General features: G+C 44.5%; 1 protein-coding gene across 1 annotated transcript in view; it reads right to left on the reverse strand.

Moving 5' to 3' along the window:
• The window catches only part of LOC124596419 (venom carboxylesterase-6-like), a 107,649-nt gene that overhangs the window by 76,115 nt on the left and 13,203 nt on the right, over nucleotides 1-18,331 (reverse strand). The window contains exon 2 of the mRNA XM_047135550.1: nucleotides 11,936-12,070. Within this exon, the coding sequence (XP_046991506.1) occupies nucleotides 11,936-12,070 (135 nt within the window). The remainder of the gene's footprint in view (nucleotides 1-11,935; nucleotides 12,071-18,331) is intronic.

Here is an 18,331-nt window from a genome sequence, read left to right on the forward strand (position 1 = left end):
GTGAGACGACGCTTCATCCAGTCCCAAACATGCTCAATGGGGGACAGATCCGGAGATCTTGCTGGCCAGGGTAGTTGACTTACACCTTCTAGAGCACGTTGGGTGGCACGGGATACATGCGGACGTGCATTGTCCTGTTGGAACAGCAAGTTCCCTTGCCGGTCTAGGAATGGTAGAACGATGGGTTCGATGACGGTTTGGATGTACCGTGCACTATTCAGTGTCCCCTCGACGATCACCAGTGGTGTACAGCCAGTATAGGAGATCGCTCCCCACACCATGATGCCGGGTGTTGGCCCTGTGTGCCTCGGTCGTATGCAGTCCTGATTGTGGCGCTCACCTGCACGGCGCCAAACACGCATACGACCATCATTGGCACCAAGGCAGAAGCGACTCTCATCGCTGAAGACGACACGTCTCCATTCGTCCCTCCATTCACGCCTGTCACGACACCACTGGAAGCGGGCTGCACGATGTTGGGGCGTGAGCGGAAGACGGCCTAACGGTGTGCGGGACCGTAGCCCAGCTTCATGGAGACGGTTGCGAATGGTCCTCGCCGATACCCCAGGAGCAACAGTGTCCCTAATTTGCTGGGAAGTGGCGGTGCGGTCCCCTACGGCACTGCGTAGGATCCTACGGTCTTGGCGTGCATCCGTGCGTCGCTGCGGTCCGGTGCCAGGTCGACGGGCACGTGCACCTTCCGCCGACCACTGGCGACAACATCGATGTACTGTGGAGACCTCACGCCCCACGTGTTGAGCAATTCGGCGGTACGTCCACCCGGCCTCCCGCATGCCCACTATACGCCCTCGCTCAAAGTCCGTCAACTGCACATACGGTTCACGTCCACGCTGTCGCGGCATGCTACCAGTGTTAAAGACTGCGATGGAGCTCCGTATGCCACGGCAAACTGGCTGACACTGACGGCGGCGGTGTACAAATGCTGCGCAGCTAGCGCCATTCGACGGCCAACACTGCGGTTCCTGGTGTGTCCGCTGTGCCGTGCGTGTGATCATTGCTTGTACAGCCCTCTCGCAGTGTCCGGAGCAAGTATGGTGGGTCTGACACACCGGTGTCAATGTGTTCTTTTTTTCATTTCCAGGAGTGTATTAATAGGCAGAGAAATGCGACACATTATGTACAGCGTTCGTCACATATCTGCTTTACAGCGAAGGACGCTAGCACAAAATCCGCGGCATGGTAAAGTCGTGTGATGGATGAGCGTGGAATACAAGCGCAGGACGCAATTAATGAATTAAACCTCTATGTGCTGAACAGGGCGGACTGTCCAGCCGCGTACGAAAACAGATACCGAACGAACAATGGTATCACCTTGTCAAATCGGTTTGAAGATAACAAAATCAACTCCAGAAGAACCTCTCAGCATGCTGCTGGAAGCGACCACCGTGCGATCATGACAGATTTGTTGGTTCTGGCTTACAACAAAGGAGTATGGGATAGGAACATATTCAACTTCGTTAAAAATTTTAAAAGTCTAACTGGGAAAAACTAAGTGCATAAATTGATGGTCAAATATCAGAAGATCCTGACCACGGCGTAACTTGCATAGCATATCGACACTTACAACTGCCTTACAAAAAGCAGAAAATGTGTGTATTACAGTATAGAAAACTCCTAGACATTGTGGTACATCTTGGAGTGCGGAGCTTACAGAGCTGAAGAAAACATATACAACAACTATGCAAATTTTATCAAAGTGCTTTGGGACACGACGAGAGAGAGAGAGAGAGAGAGAGATAGAGAGAGAGAGGGAGAGAGAGAGAGAGGCTAGACTGCTGTTGTACAGATCAATGAAATCCGAATACGCAACTCTCATAGATAGTACGTAGAAAAGTCATTGGGAATAATACGTTCAAAGGCAACTAGTAATAGATGCATGAGCGACTCCCTATAGTATAGAAACAGTAAAATTAAAAGCACCAAGTGTATGGCGTGAACAGGGAGGGACTGTTACAGCAGGTTGGAGAGGCTCCGCTGAATATCTGCTGCAGTCGCTTCTTCCGGAAGACAACAGTGAAAATGATGTCGTTCTTCAAAGAGAGGCATGAGAAAGTATGTATGTCCCCACATGAAATCCCAGATCTCGTTCTACCATTTGTACAAGAAGAAATTGCATTTGTTATCAATCAGCTAAAGATTGGAAAGACCATGGCCCCGATTACAATCATAACGAAACGCTGAAAGCAACTATGAGCAAAACTGTCCACATTCATCACACACTTATGAAATGAATCACCAAAACAAGGAAGAATTCCTGTGGTGTGGAAGTATATGCAAGATCTAATAATCCAGAAGTGCATGGATAGACTTCCAATGGTCCCTAAGAGGTACAGACCAATCAGTCTTTTTAGCGCCTTCGGAAAAGCACTGGAGCGCTTGATGTGCAACAGATTACAGACTCAAATGGAGCTACATGCCCTCTAACGGAGCCAGTTCGGCTTCATAAAGAGCAGATCTATAGATGACACAGTTAACTGTGTTCTCATCATTGTGGACAACTGTAGCAGCTAGTATGTTGTAGGCATCAGGGTTGACATTGCGGACGCAATGTTTGCCGGCCTGAGACACGTACAGGTCCCAAAACGTTTGTATCAGAGCCTCCCAGATTGCTGTGAAGGACTTATTGTTGAGTGGGGCACAACATCCAGTAAACTAGTGAGGCAAATCACTAAGAGTTGTGCACAGGGATCTATATGTGAACCAATTTTTTGAGAGCTTACTCTTGAGACATTGCTAACAATGAATGAAAACGCTTAATTATCAGGAATATTGACAATGACATGTTATGGCCACAGAGAACTCAAGAGCCAGTCTGGAAAGAGATGGGAGTAATGTGCTTGCACAGAGACAAAAATGGTGCTCAGATAATAAATTAGAAATCGTACCAAAATAAGATCACCTACGTGCTGCTCAAAAGCAGCCTCTCTCACCCGCAGAATCCTACTATCAGAATTGGGGGGAACTCCGGTGCTACGCAGTGAGGTTTGTAAGTATTTTGGGATACAGGGGGTATGTAAAATAATGTGAACAATGGTAGCAATGGGATGGTTGTGTTTGACGGTCAACAGTGCAGGTAAGGCACGTGTCGCGCTGGACTAAGCGCGTTGACTAAGGACTAAGCACCAGTGCAGGTTATATTGATTAAAATTCTTCTGGGTATTATGCCGGATCATTGCTAAAAACTAACAACAATAATAAACTAAAACCGACGTTTCGGCCGAATTGCAACGGCCTTCCTCAGGACACGACTGGTTTTGCATGGGGATAGTTGCTTCTATTTATTACAGACTATCGATTTCTGACGTCACTGTTGTAAAACTAATCGGCCCTCTAATATGATCGGCTAGTCATGACGTAAGGGAAGATGGACAGAAAGGGGCTATTCGCGGATGTATATGTCGTCAACGATTGGTAGCTGTCCGCCAATCAGCGTTCTGCTTCTGGTCGGCAAGCTTTCCTCCTGGTGTGCGCGGAAGTGGACTGACAGTTGTTCTACAGCTGTTTGTGCAGATACGTCCGTGTCCCGTGTAGCTTCTGCCCCACGACCGCTCGCGGCCCGTTGGACTGGGATGGCCGGGAGCCAGGACGCCGGGAGTTTGTAGTCATTTGCTCTTTTGATGGTGTCAGGATGTTTAATAATTTCGATCGCCTCCCCTATTTTGCGTTCTCGCATCCAAGATTCTTTCGCCAGTACTCGGGCCTCCTGGAACCTGATAGGTTGTCCACAGTCACGGTGGTGTTCCCCTAACGCCGATTTGTTATGTTGTTGTAATCTTACATAGCGTTCGTGTTCTGCTACCCGTAAGCTGACAGGTCTCCCTGTTTCTCCTACGTAGGGAGCTCCGCACTCACACGGTAGTTCGTAAACACCTGTAATGTTAAGAATATTGACTACATCCTTAGTGGATCCTGTGATGCTTCGAAAAATCGGTTTGAAACCTCGTCGGCGGAGGACGTTGCCTAGCCGTTCACTGACGCCTTTTACATATGGCAAGTGTACTAGTGGAAGCTTCTCTTCTTTGCCTCGTGTTCTGCTCCCTTTGGTTTTAGCTACCTTGCTTATGATTTTGTCGCCATAGCCGTTGGCACGAAGCGTGTGTTGTAGCTCCTTTAATTCTTCTTTCACGTTATTTTCATCGCTTATCCGGTAGGCTCGGGCAGTTAACGTATGCAGGACAGACTACTTTTGAGCTGGGTTGTGGTGGCTTCTCCGAGTGCAGGTACCGATTAATGTGCGTTGGTTTCCGGTACACTTTGTGTCCCAGTTTACCTTCGGCAGCTCTGTATACTTCCACATCCAGAAATGGCAAGGAACCATTGTTTGCAGTCTCATGTGTGAACTTTATATACTTGCCGACCAGAAGCAGAACGCTGATTGGAGGACAGCTACCAATCGTTGACGACATGGACATCCACGAATAGCCTCTTTCTTTCCATCTTCCTTTACGTCATGACTAGCCAATTATATTAGACGGCCAATTAAAAGTCTTACAACAGTGACGTCAGACATCGATAGTCTGTAACAAATAGAAGCACCTATCCCCATGCAAAACCAGTCGTGCCCTGAGGAAGGCCGTTGCAATTCGGCCGAAACGACAGTTTTAGTTTATTATTGTTGTTAGTTTTTAGCAATGATGCGGCATAATACCCACAAGAATTTTAATCACTATGACACCGGCCATATAGGATGGGGCCCCTCCACGCCCACACCAACGTGGTGACCAAACCAAAAGTTCTACTGTCAGCTCCGTAAACATCTTAGTTTTTGAATCAGGCGTCACAGGAAGCGGGCTGTGATGTTGTCCATGCGTCTGGGTAAGATTACTCATTAACATGGTCCATCAGGAGATAGAAGTGGTCGAAAACGATTGAAGGGTAGCGGTTGTAAGGGCAGAGGAAAAAAAGTGCCAAGGCAAGAGCCCAGGGAAAAAAACCTCTGCGACAGTAGGACGGGTAGTAAGGGCTGTAGCGGCTTGCTATCTGCGACAGTGCATGCAAGGTGTGGTTGTGTTAGTTCGAGGTATCGTGCATCGTTACCTTTGTCGTTGTTGGAGCTTGTTGCGGCGCTTGCTGCCGTTGCTGCGTCCCTGAAACAGTTCAAGGTCGTTGTAGATTAGTGGGCGATCGGTCATAGATCGGCTCACAGGCGGTGTAGGGGATGTGTGTGGCTGGTTTGCGTGCTGTGTACAGTACGGTTTCCCTGCGGTTGCCTGTTTTTCGGCTAGTCGCACATCTGGGTTTCCAGTAATAACTGTGTTGCAGGGGCTCGCCAGTACTGTCGTGTTAGCGTTCTATGGACCATAGATGTTTAGTTCCTAGCCAGTAATCTCTTTGGTCTGTTATGCTTCCATCTATGGTTGTGGTCATGACACCGGCCGTTGAAGCCTACGTTCTTATACCAGTGCAAGTTGTTTACGAGTAGTGTACACTTCGTATTTGCATTCAGAGGCGAGGTCGATGTGCAATGAAAGACCTAACAGAGCTCCAAAGAGGGCAGATTGTGGGGGCCAGACTAGCTGGAGCATCAGCAACCAAGATAGTCAACTTGCAAGAGCAACTGTTGCAGCAGTCATGACAGCCTACACAAAACATGAAAAGACATCATAGTGTAAACGTAATAGTGGGAGCAAATCAAAACTAAATGACAGAGATCGTCGTACGCTAACACGAATTGTGTCAAAACAACACAAAATTATGGCGGCTAAACTGGTTGCAGAGCTCAGTAGCCACCCCGTATCTAGTAATACTGTCCGCCGAGAACGCCAAAAAGGGAATATTCATGGACGGAGTGCTATATCGAAACCATTAGCGACGAAAACCAACGCAAAGAAGCGGAAAGCATGGTGTCAGGAGCATAAATCCTGGTAGCTGAACAGTGGAAACACGTCACATGGTCCGACGAGTCAACGTTTTCGTCATTTCCAATGTAGGGCCGGGTTTACTTCTGGAGAACGCGAAAAGAAGCCTATAATCCTGATTGCTTGATTCCAATGGCTAAGCATGGAGGGTGAAGTCTGATGGCGTGGGCAGTTATATCATGATATTCTGCTGGTCCCTTCATTACTCTCAAAGGCTGCGTTGCAGCCAAAGATTATGTGAACATTTCAGTTGATCAGGTGCACTCCACGATTCAAATGTTGTTCCCCAACAATGATGCCATATTTCAGGACGATGACGAAACCATTCACACAGCCAGGACAGTACAATCGTGGTATGAGTATGCAACTGAACTGCAGCGTCTTCCCTGGCCAGAACAGTCCCCGGACTTGAACATTATCTCTTGTGGGCGGTATTGGAGCGCAGACATCGGAGCTGATTTACGCCTTCCTCGTCACTACAGGAGTTAGAAGAGTGACATAGCATTCCACAGGGGACTATACAATTATTATACGCCAGTATTCCAAGAAGAATCGCAGCTGTATTACGGGCAGATTGGGGTCCAAACCCTTATTAATAAACCATTCCCAAGCAGATACAGGTGTTCACATTATTTTGCCTATCCCCTGTACACATGAACCAGAAGTGCTACTTTCACACGCAATGTATTTCACATATGTCAGAAAGATACTAACGTTATGACTAAATTTCCAAGACTGGACCCCACTTACTTTAAGATCCCTGTAATTTACTTACACTCTATCATGATACATTCCTCACCGCTATATAGAATTTCTCGTCACCCTATAGAGACAAAAACTGTGCTGAATCACTGCAAGTCAACGCTAAGGCACACACAAGGCCGTGTGCTGCTGAGGCTATAGGAAAACATCTATAGAGGCGCTATTAGTCATACTAGATTTATGCCAAATATATGCTGCTCCGGGACGCAGAGGCTCTATTCTGGCTTCGCAAAGAGAAATCATGGGTCAGGAAGTAACAACCAAATAAGTGCTAAAAGCATAGAAAGTGGCAAAGAGACTGGAAAAATGTCACAGCAGTACAACGAGAAACCAGTCAAAAGTTCCAAATTTTACTTTTTTTATTCACTCGATGACTAGTTTCGGGCCAAGTCCCATTTTCAAATCATCCAAACATAGTAAAAAATAGCATTTCCGAAGGTGTGAAAACAACGTCGAACTTCTGCAACTTACAGTTTCAGCGCATACAGCGCATACTTAGAGAATAAGAGAAACCTAACTGTAAGTGATTATGGGTAAGTGAATAATATGAGTGAGTGAGTGACAGTTGCTGAGGACAACCAGAAGCAGTGGATATGTGACCACAGTGTAGCAGCTATGGGAGAAACGGAGGAGTGAATGGGGTCTTATATGTGACTTATAAAGGTCTCCCAGCAAGAGCAGGCTGGAGTGAGGTTGGTGGGGTGAATCCGTTGGGGTCCACTATTTGACTTCACTGGGACTGTGGATGATGGCGCTAACTCACCAGTGGCCCCAGCTCAGAACTGACAGGTGGTGGATTCTAGACTGTATGGGGATAATATGGGTTTCCGGAACTCAGACCTAGAGATGTAGCATGCTGTCCACAGCAGTTGGGGACTCACTTGCGTAGAAGTAAGTAAAGGTAGAATGGATTATAGCTGTGGAATTATGCAACAGGAGCTTCCTGAAAAATATACTTTTCTTAACATTGATGTTTTCCTGTGGTTAAGATAGGTAACTACCAGTAAGCCATCTGCCGTAATAGTAGCATCATTGTTTAAGGGTTATCGATGGTTGTTTTCTTTTTTATTTAACAGTTTGTAAATTTTCTATTTCCTTTATAATTAATTTCACTAATTATTGAAAATTTTGAAATTGCAAATCTTAAAATAAATGTTAATATCAGCTGTATAAATCTTCCTGAAGCTATGTGAAATTATGGCCTGCATAGGTTTCCCATTGGTAGGTGTCGAAATTGTAAGCAATAATAAACAAATAAATTTATAATTGCACGACCTTGCATTGTGAGGTCATGTGGTCAAGGTTAGTTATCCATGGGTGGTGCCATAATGACGTTATAGTAAAGAGGCTGTGGCTTGCTGAAACATGGAGGGCAACTTTTTAAGGTTACAGGCAACTTGTTACAATTGTAGTGGAATTTATAACAATTTTGGAGAAACTTTTTACTGTTCTGGGGCATCTTCTTGCTGTTTGGAGGACTTTATTGGCTGCAAGAGGGAGTAAAACTTGTTACAGTTTCACTGCAATATGGGGAAACTTGTTGGAGTTTTGCTGTAACAGGTAGGGCAGCCCCAGCAGCTGACACTTCCGGTAGATGACCCCTCCCAGTAGTTCACACCCTCTGTAGTTGACCGCCAGTGCACGTACGCATTGTCAGCTTCTGGAGTTACTATGCAATTTTAAGATCCAGTAGGTGAAATGCACTGTCAGGTTGTAGAACATATATTGACAAGTTAAAGCACATACGTTGCCACTTTCTGGTTTTAGAATACTTTTCAGTTCTGAATGCCTATTTGTTTGTGTCACGTGCCGCTGCCTTGCCCATCTAGCACTAAGAGCAGAAAATGACAAGCGTTCTGTAATGCAAGATAAAATTAAAATAACCTAGTATGGAAAACTTACAGAAAGATATAACTGCCATTTAAATGCGTAATACACTTTATTACACAATCTAGATTTCAGTCTTAAGTCATTATCAAGTGGTACAAATGTCAAAAATCATCTGACCTGTGTGGATTTTTAACATTTGTGACACTTGATGATGTCCTTAGACTGAAACCTACGTAGAGTAATAAAGTACATCACACAGTCAGATGGTGATTATACCTTCCTGTAAGTTAATATGACTGTGGCTACATGTGAAGGAAAAATCACTCTAGAATGGAGTCACTATGATGTTAAGTTGACTTTGAAACTGAGTAGTTGAAAACATAGTAACACTTGTTTCTTACCAAAGCAAATGTGTGTTACTATTACTGTGTGACAGCACATGCTTGATAAAGTTGATATCCTAACATGAGAGTTACTGTCAGGTCTGTCATTTTCAGCAGAACATTGCAAACGTTTTGTACTACAAGATAAAATTAATACCCTAGTATGGAGTCGCTGTAATGCGTGGATGATTTTGAACATGTAGCAGCCATAGTTTTATACCTGTGCCAAATGTCTTATTAATGTTCAGTGTGCTCTTTCATCGAAGTGTCATGTACTTTACACTATCAGACAGCAGAAGGTAACAAAAATTTTCAACAGAAAGACGAAGATAATACTCAAGTATGGGATCACTATATTTTTTGTCTGACCTTGATATCGGTTTTAGAGACGAGATTGTGAGGAATTTAGATGAAGGAATAACATTGTTTACTTTGGAAATTCTCATTGACAAGTGCACTTTAAGCTGTGGCTTAGATCAAATGGCTCTGAGCACTATGGGACTCAACTGCTGTGGTCATCAGTCCCCTAGAACTTAGAGCTACTTAAACCTAACTAACCTAAGGACAGCACACAACACCCAGCCATCACGAGGCAGAGAAAATCCCTGACCCCGCCGGGAATCGAACCCGGGAACCCGGGCGTGGGAAGCGAGAACGCTACTGGCTTAGATCATCAGTATTTTTGACGAATGTAACGTGTGGTACAAAAATCGAACTATGCTTATATGCTAACCTGTAATTTATTTCTGTAGGGCAAATACGCGAGCAGCGTGTATTATGCTTGCAAAATGTGGTACAACAGTCGAACATTCGCCGTTGACAAGTGTGCTTAAACCATCAGTTTCATCAATAGTGTTAGTAGCCAGACTATGAGTATTTTTTAAATCTTGTTGAACATGTAAGTTATGACAGCAGTGGCCATTGTGTTTGTTCGAAAACTTGCATATTTTCTAAACAATTTTGTCTTGCTGCAAAGGTCGAATTTTTATTCGCAAAGAGATATGTAATTATATCTTCATATTTCGATAAGAAACATGTAAAGTGTGTGTGTGTGTGTCTGTGTGTGTGTGTGTGTGTGTGTGTGTATGCATGTGTGTTTTCTGTACTCAAAATCGTTACTTATTATGATAAATAATTTTAATTCATTGGCAAAGTTTATATTTTAGAGACTTATACTATTCATCTGTATTTTATTCCACCACCATCTTTGATCGTGTTGTACTGCATGTAAACTTTACATATTATGTAGATTTGTGTAGTTCTCCTTGCGTAATACAGTAGGATGTAGTTCAGGGTTGTATCACAAAAAGTATCTCGTCAACATACCTTTATTCCACCCGAAAACATGCTTGGTCATTTTATTTGTCTTTTTTCAAGTTGTGCGTTTTTACAGTGTTTACAGTGTGTATTTTTATTAGATATTTGGTAATATTTAACAACTGATTGTGGGAAATACAGTCTGTTAATGTTTTAGAGAGTCTTAGTATCTTAGTTCCGACTGGTAAATATTGCAGCTTTCTACGAAATTCGTTTTTGTGCTTAACCTCAGTTAGACATGAATCATTTGCAATAAATGCAACAACTGCCAAACAACATCATCGATGATTATACTTTTCTGACCTTACTACAGTAGATGTTGAAAGTGACCACCATTCATTTGTTGGCACTTTTGGGCCTTGATCAGCAAGCTGCAGAAGGTGGATCGAAGCTTGACTGCTGGAACCGTTGCAATCTAATTCGAAATGTTCTGCTGCAGTTTTTGAAGTCTATGAGGGTTGATGCGATACACATTACACTTGATGGCTTCTCACATAAAGTAATCACACGTTGATAGATCAGGTGGCCTGGCTGATCAGCTATGGCGGCGACCAGACCAACATCTCTTAATATCTTTGTTAGGCGTGAAGACTGTGTAAATTTGCTCTAATGTTCGGCCGGCTGAATGGACAGTTGCTCCATCCTTTTGGAAGTAACAGTAGGTCAGGGGGTGTGGATATATGCATATACTGAAATCCAATCGTATTCACACGTCCAGGCTACTGTTATTTGCCTCATTCTGTACAAGCACTGATTAGTTGGGAATGGAATTATGATCCATCCTCCTAGATGATAGTGAAAGAGAGAATCTAACCATTCTGTTTCCTCAGTACAGAACTTGACTACTAAAATCAGGCGATTAATAAGGAAATCGAAGACATGGGCTCCCTTTATCATGTATAAACTATAGTCTATATTAACAACCATTAGAGAATTTATCCTCTTGGAACATTTCGTTTCTACCTAGAAGCAATGACATCGTTAGCGAGTATGTGTAGCTAGCAGAAGTTTAAGGTCATTAGCACACACCTCTCATATGCTTGTGACTACAAGAAACAGGTACAAACATATTATTGAGGTTGCACATTATTCTTGGATGAAGAGAATGTGGACTGCAAATTTTCCCTAGAGCTCTACACATTGAAACGTGGGTTACGATGAGAAAAGGACTAAAAGTAGGTTCGTCAGACATCAGGACACTGGTTTCGTTAATTCTAGACACTAAAATCAGTATGTCAAGTTCTGCCTTAGCTAGCTGCATTACTTTTATTATACCAGAACCGGTTTCATATTTGTGTTATTTAGAACACTCTCCTGAACCGAGAGATCATCGTAAACTACAACGCACTTTTTCACCACGCACAGTGGTACGTCTTTCGGCGGTTGTGTCTACCCAAACGTAGAAAGGAAATTTAGACTGTAGGTGTGAGCTGTAGATCTGTGATCGTAGACATGGACGCATCTACTTTATATACACGTAATCTCTGTCCTTGAAAGAGCAATACACACAACGGTCACTGTTGTACTGACCGCTCAGGATGATTCTGCTGATATTAGAAACGAGGTAACAACAACAGACAAGCATGTTAGAGGGAACACATCTGTGCAAAGCTTCATCGGATTTTCCCTGTGGTTCCCATTTCGCGAATGATCGGATCTTACTTTCCAAATAGCCGTATTAATGATGTCGGTGTTCAGTGTTCAGCCCCGTTACACTGGTACCATTTGATCCAGCAATGCGCTAACGTTCAGCGAGATGCCCACCTGGAACCGGAGATCTCCCAGTGGAGGCGTGGCGTAGGGGACTCCTCTGAAGGCGGCGTACGGCGTGCCCAGCTTGCTGATGACCACGCTGCCCCTCAGCACGCCCTGCTCCACTGTCACCAGCACGTCCTGAGCCTGTCAAAACGAGACAACACAACTTTAATGGCACATTTTACTTCTAGCTTCCTTGGTCCTAACCCTCTGGTACATATAATTCCGCGGCCAGAGTCAGTCGACGTAAGACCCAGATGAAGGCCGCTGCAACCGTGGCCGAAACATTGGTTTTTTCCAGCAGCAGTAGTTTTTTACATTATGACGCAGTACCATACCCAGAAAACTTTTATGTCGCCTTTGGCACATGTTTTTCACTGGAGTGGATAGCTGTAAATGCCACTTGTCTGGCGTTTTCACTCAGTCATGAGGCTGCAAATGCATTTAGGGCACAAAACTCGTAAGGAGTGCCCACAGCACTGGGTTATGTGCACTTGCAGTCTCAGGACTTACTGAAAACGCCAAACATGCGACTATTAACAACTGTCCAGTGCAGTGGACGTTGTGCGCCACAGGACTAATAATGCCAAGCAAGACACGTGGTAAACGTTTTAGCATTTAGGTAAACGAGGAACACTTCAGTACCGAGGCATACACATTAACTGACATACAAGGTGAAAAGTATTTAAACAGACAAACTCTGGGAGATTGTAGGGGACATCAAAACAAATATTTTTCCCTAATGTCATTTTCTCCTGTGAGGAGTATTTAAACTGGTAGAGGAAGATTTCTCTGGCGACAAATTAATTAAACCAACAAACATTTCTCCAATTTTTTTTGTGGCCAAGAGACAACATATTAACACAACCCAATTTCAATTACAGTAGATTTTCAAAAATGCCTCCATTGACACGTAAACAAAGGTTACACCGTCGGATCATGTTCTGTCTGACACGGGCAAAAACCCCAGGAGTATCCTGAACTGTTCCTGCTGCTGCTACTATCCGGGCAACCAGATCCTCTTCTGATGCAACAGGAGTTGGGTAAACAAGGTTGCGCATCTCTCCCCTCACAAAAAAGTCCAGAGGGGACATATCTGGGGATCGAGCAGACCATGGTACAGGACCAACTCTGCCAATCCACGTTTCTGGGAGCCGTCGGTCCAGGAATCGACGCGCACGACGACTGAAATGAGCCGGCGCCCCGTCATGTTGGAACCACATACGTTGTCTTCTAGGGAGCGGAACGTCTTCCAGCAATTCTGGCAATTCTCTGGGGAGAAAATTGTAGTAGTACCTGGCATTTAATGGCCTGGGTAGCAGATACGGCCCAATTAAACAGTCCCCAACAACGCCGACCCACACATTAACGAAGAACGGCACTTGATGAGCGCTAGTAACTGTGGAATGTGTGTTAACCTCACTCCAAACATGCGAATTGTGCATGTTGAAGACCCCATCACCCCCGAACGTTGCTTCATCGGTAAGCAACACAGAGGATGGAAACGTAGTATGCATTTCACACTGTTCTAGGTACCACTGCAAAAGCTGTGCTCTGGGTGGATGATCAACTGGTTACAGGTTGTGGACACGCTGTAAGTGAAATGGACGTAACAATTGCTCTAGAAGGACTGTTTTTACATTCGTCTGATTCGTCCCTACGTCATGTGCAATTGCGCGAGTGCTAACTGAAGGATTCCGCTCCACATGCTGTAAAACAGCTTCCTCAGATTGCAGCGTTCTTACCGTGCGATAGCGTCCCTGTCCAGGTAATCTGCTAAATGACCCGGTCTCACGCAGACGTTGGTAAACAGCAGAAATGGTCGTATGATACGGCGATTAGCATATTGTTGTTGATAAAACAACTGTGCAGCTCGTCCGTTGTGGTTCGCTACGTAGTACGCACCAATCATATCAGTGTACTCACTCCAGGTGTATCGCTCCATTATAGTTCAATTCTTTTATCTTGGCGGCTCGCGCATGGCCGCCCAGACGCGGGAGATTGCTGCGTTGCCAGTTGCAAACGACGCACGCGTCACGACAAGCAGCGCCATAGTATAGTATAGTTCGCAAACTTACGTTTAGGGGGGAGCGCGCAGTTTATGAAGTAAAACCACCACGGCCGCATTAACCCTTTCGCTGCTACAGAGACGTGCTTCCCGCATTCCGCGCTGTGTGCGATTTTGTCATCACTGCACTGCTCAGCTGTGCAGACACATGGTGTTCCGACTGCTTTGACACACTTATCATTCGATTTCACAAAAACTATTTGGCTCAAAAATTTGATTTTTACACATCTTCTTGACTGTAACCTTCCCCCCATAAATGACTTAATTTTCTTTCGTTGTTCAACACAGTTATTGTGCAGCATTAAATGTAGTAAACCATTGCACGAAATTTTGAAGAGTTTGCAGAGGTAAAAGTCCATAGCGTATACTTTCCGTATGGTACCAAAACCGACGAATTTGTGGTCAAATTTGTTACAATTGGATGTCCCCTCCCGAGAGGAACTAATTTTCATTAGGATTTCTTTTGGCTCTGTGTGTCGTTTTCAAGAGATTTCAATGACCCCAGTTAAAATGAACACCCTTTATAACATAAACAGTATTTATAAATTGGGAAATATTCCATATTTAGCGACTATAATAAAACTTTTATTTATACCAGAGTTATTCGCTTTTTTCTAAAACGTTATGATTAAAACAAAGTTGGCGAAGTACACAAAACTGAATTGTGGACGTAATAAAACATAGAAACTAAAATATATTGTCAGTGAGGCGCAGTGCGCAAACAATTTGTGTTTGTCACAACGGACAGCAAATACTTGCCAAAACATAGACCAGTCGACAAAAACATTGAATGTGACGTTGCCAAAGCAGCGAAGCAAAATAATTGCATCAGACAATCAAGTAGCTCGGCAACGTATGAGCCGAAATTCTGCTCTAAATGATACTTTTAATACTGTCGCAAAAGAATACTTCTCAATATGAATAGTAAGACAGCGACTGTGGAAGAGAAGATATACAAACAAAACAGATAACATGAATACTGTATGTGTGTCTTTTCATTTTTTTTAATTGCTGTGAAAAGAAACATTGGAGGGCAAAATTAGAAAAATCGAAAACTTATTATGATTATAATGAAGAGACAAAGCACTAGAAATTTCAAAAATTACATTCAAACGAATAAAATTCATGAAGTAAGACACTTCGATATTGTTTTTAAATAAACAAAATATTAAGCACCAAACTAAGTTTGAACTCAGAACCTTTCGCTCATCACCCAAACACCTTAACCATTACACTAACACAACTTGTCTTTCATCAAAAGTCCTGGAAGACTCTAAATTATGACGCAAAATACCGACAAACACTGTTGGTATGACCACGAATTACTCACTTTTCGTTGAAGTACAATAGGAAATAAACAATTACCGCTGTTTTTTATTGCGGAAAAGCGGTTCGTGAGAATGATACAAACGCCTTTCCTTGCTATCGCCTGAATTAGGAGGTTTATTGATTGTTTGGTTTAATTAATTAATAGAATATGAAGCAATTGGTATAAAGAATGATTTTTCCAAACTTTCTATAAAAGAAAGTCTGCTATCAAGACATTACTTTTGTTCAATTACTTTATTTATGAGTGAATGTTTCTAAAACTGGAGACACTCGTCTGTGCTCTGCACTGCAGTCGAGCTCTGGCAACGTCGTCGTTCCCTGTTCATTGGCTGACTGTGTTTTATGACGTCAGGTGTGTAGAACGAACCTAAACTCGGCCGCCATCGTAAATAACGCGCACTATAGTAAACAGAGACAATGCACTGCTCCACTGGTGGACAGCAGTTGCCTACAAATGAAGAGCATAATACACCCTCTAACAGCTGAAGAGCATAATACGGCCTCCACCAGTTTAAATAATCCTCATAGGAAAAAATTACACTATGGAAAATTATTTGTTTTGATGTCCCCTACAAACTCCCAGAGTTTGTCGGTTTAAATACTTTTCACCCTTTATAATATCTAGAGAATAACTTGGTGAAACGTGGGATAAACTCACTCACATACACTGCCGTAGTCTCCAAACGTGGGAGTGCAGGCATTGACTCTGGCATCCAGTAAATCATACGAACGGCAAATACCGTCCTAGGGCAGGTTATTTTATGCCTGTTCGACCTGTTCAGGTAATTCTGTAGGAGCTGTTGGTCGACTGGTCGCACAAGCCACTTCTCAACCCACAATAATACCACATGTGCTAGAATGGAGACAATTTCGTTGGTCGTTCTGGCCAGGGAAGTTGCTGCACGTCTTGCGCCGCACGTTCAGTTTCACGGTTAGTGTGTGAGCGAGCATTATCCTGCTGGAATAACACATTACCATCCCGGTGCGAGAACGGCAAAAGAACAGGTCTAATCACATTCTGCACGTATCGAGCGTTGGTTAGCATACCCTCTGGAAATACCGAAGGTGTAGCATATCGGACCCCAAACTGTAAGATCTGGGATGGGGCCAGTACGGTTTGGAGGAATGCGCTCCGCGATTCGGCGCTCACGAAGTATACATCGTACGCGGAAACGACCATCACTTCAGTGCAGGTAGAATCTGCTTCAGTGGCAGAAGATCACCCATGTCAACTTTCAAGTGATCCTCTGACGGCACCAGTCGAGCCGTGCTCGTCGATGCTGTGGCGTGAGTGGAAAACTGGTTAAAGGTGTGCATGCCCGTAGTTCCAGTTCGAAACTACTAGCCATTAAAATTGTTACACCAAAAAGAAATGCAGATGATAAACGGGTATTCATTGGACAAATATATTATACTAGAACTGACATGTGATTATATTTTCGCGCAATTTCGGTGCATAGATCCTGAGAAATCAGTACCCAGAACAACCACCTCTGGCCGTAATAACGACCTTGATACGCCTCGGCATTGAGTCAGAGATTCGATGGCGTGCACACGTACAGCTGCTCATGCAGCTTCAACACGATAACACAGTTCATCAAGAGTAGTGACTGGCGTATTGTGACGAGCCAGTTGCTCTGCCACCATTGACCAGACGTTTTCAATTGGTGAGAGATCTGGAGAATGTGCTGGCCAGGGCAGCAGTCGAACATTTTCTGTATCCGGAAAGGCCTGTACAGGACCTGCAACATGCGGTCGTGCATTATCCTGCTGAAATGTAGGGTTTCGCATGGATCGAATGAAGGGTAGAGCCATGGGGCGTAACACATCTGAAATGTAACGTCCACTGTTCAAAGTGCCGTCAATGCGAACAAGAGGTGACCGGGACATGTAACCAATGGCACCCCATACCATCACGCCGGGTGATACGCCAGTATGGCGATGACGAATACAAGCTTTCAATGTGCGTTCACCGCGATGTCGCCAAACACGGACGCGACCATCATGATGCTGTAAACAGAACCGGGATTCATCCGAAAAAATGACGTTTTGCCATTCGTGCACCCGGGTTCGTCGTTGAGTACACCATCGCAGGCGCTCCTGTCTGTGATGCAGCGTCAAGGGTAACCGCAGCTGATAGTCCATGCTGCTGCAAACGTCGTAGAACTGTTCGTGCAGATGGTAGTTGTCTTGTAAATGTCCCCATCTGTTGACTCAGGGATCGAGACGTGGCTGCACGATCCGTTACAGCCATGCGGATAAGATGCCTGTCATCTCGACTGCTAGTGATACGAGGCCGTTGAGATCCAGCACGGCGTTCCGAATTACCCTCCGGAGCCCACCGATTCCATATTCTGCTAACAGTCATCGGATCTCGACCTACGCGAGCAGCAGTGTCGCGATACGATAAACCCCAATCGCGATAGGCAACAATACGACCTTTATCAAGTCGGAAACGTGATGGTAGGCATTCCTCCTCCTTACACGAGGCATCACAACAACGTTTCACCAGGCAACGCCGGTCAGCTGCTGTTTGTGTATGAGAAACCGGTTGGAAACTTCCGTCATGTCAGCACGTTGTAGGTGCCACCACCGGCGCCAACCTTGTGTGAGTGCTCTGAAAAGCAAATCATTTGCATATCAAAAATGGTTCAAATGGCTCTGAGCATTATGGGACTTAACATCTGAGGTCATCAGTCCCCTAGAACTTAGAACTTCTTAAACCTAACTAACCTAAGGACATCACACACATCCATGCCCGAGGCAGGATTCGAACCTGCGACCGCGGTTATCGCGCGGTTCCAGACTGAAGCGCCTAGAACCGCTCGGCCACTCCGGCCTGCATTTGCATATCACAGCATCTTGTTCCTGTAGGTTAAATTTCGCGTCTGTACCACGTCATCTTCGTGCTGTAGCAATTTTAATGGCCAATAGTGTAATAACTGGTTCGGAACAGTTCGTGTTGTCACGGCTAGGCTCGTAAGCCCTCTTATCTGTGATGTGGTAAC

Source organism: Schistocerca americana, chromosome 2, assembly GCF_021461395.2.
Source record: "Schistocerca americana isolate TAMUIC-IGC-003095 chromosome 2, iqSchAmer2.1, whole genome shotgun sequence".
Taxonomy (NCBI): Eukaryota; Metazoa; Arthropoda; class Insecta; order Orthoptera; family Acrididae; genus Schistocerca; species Schistocerca americana.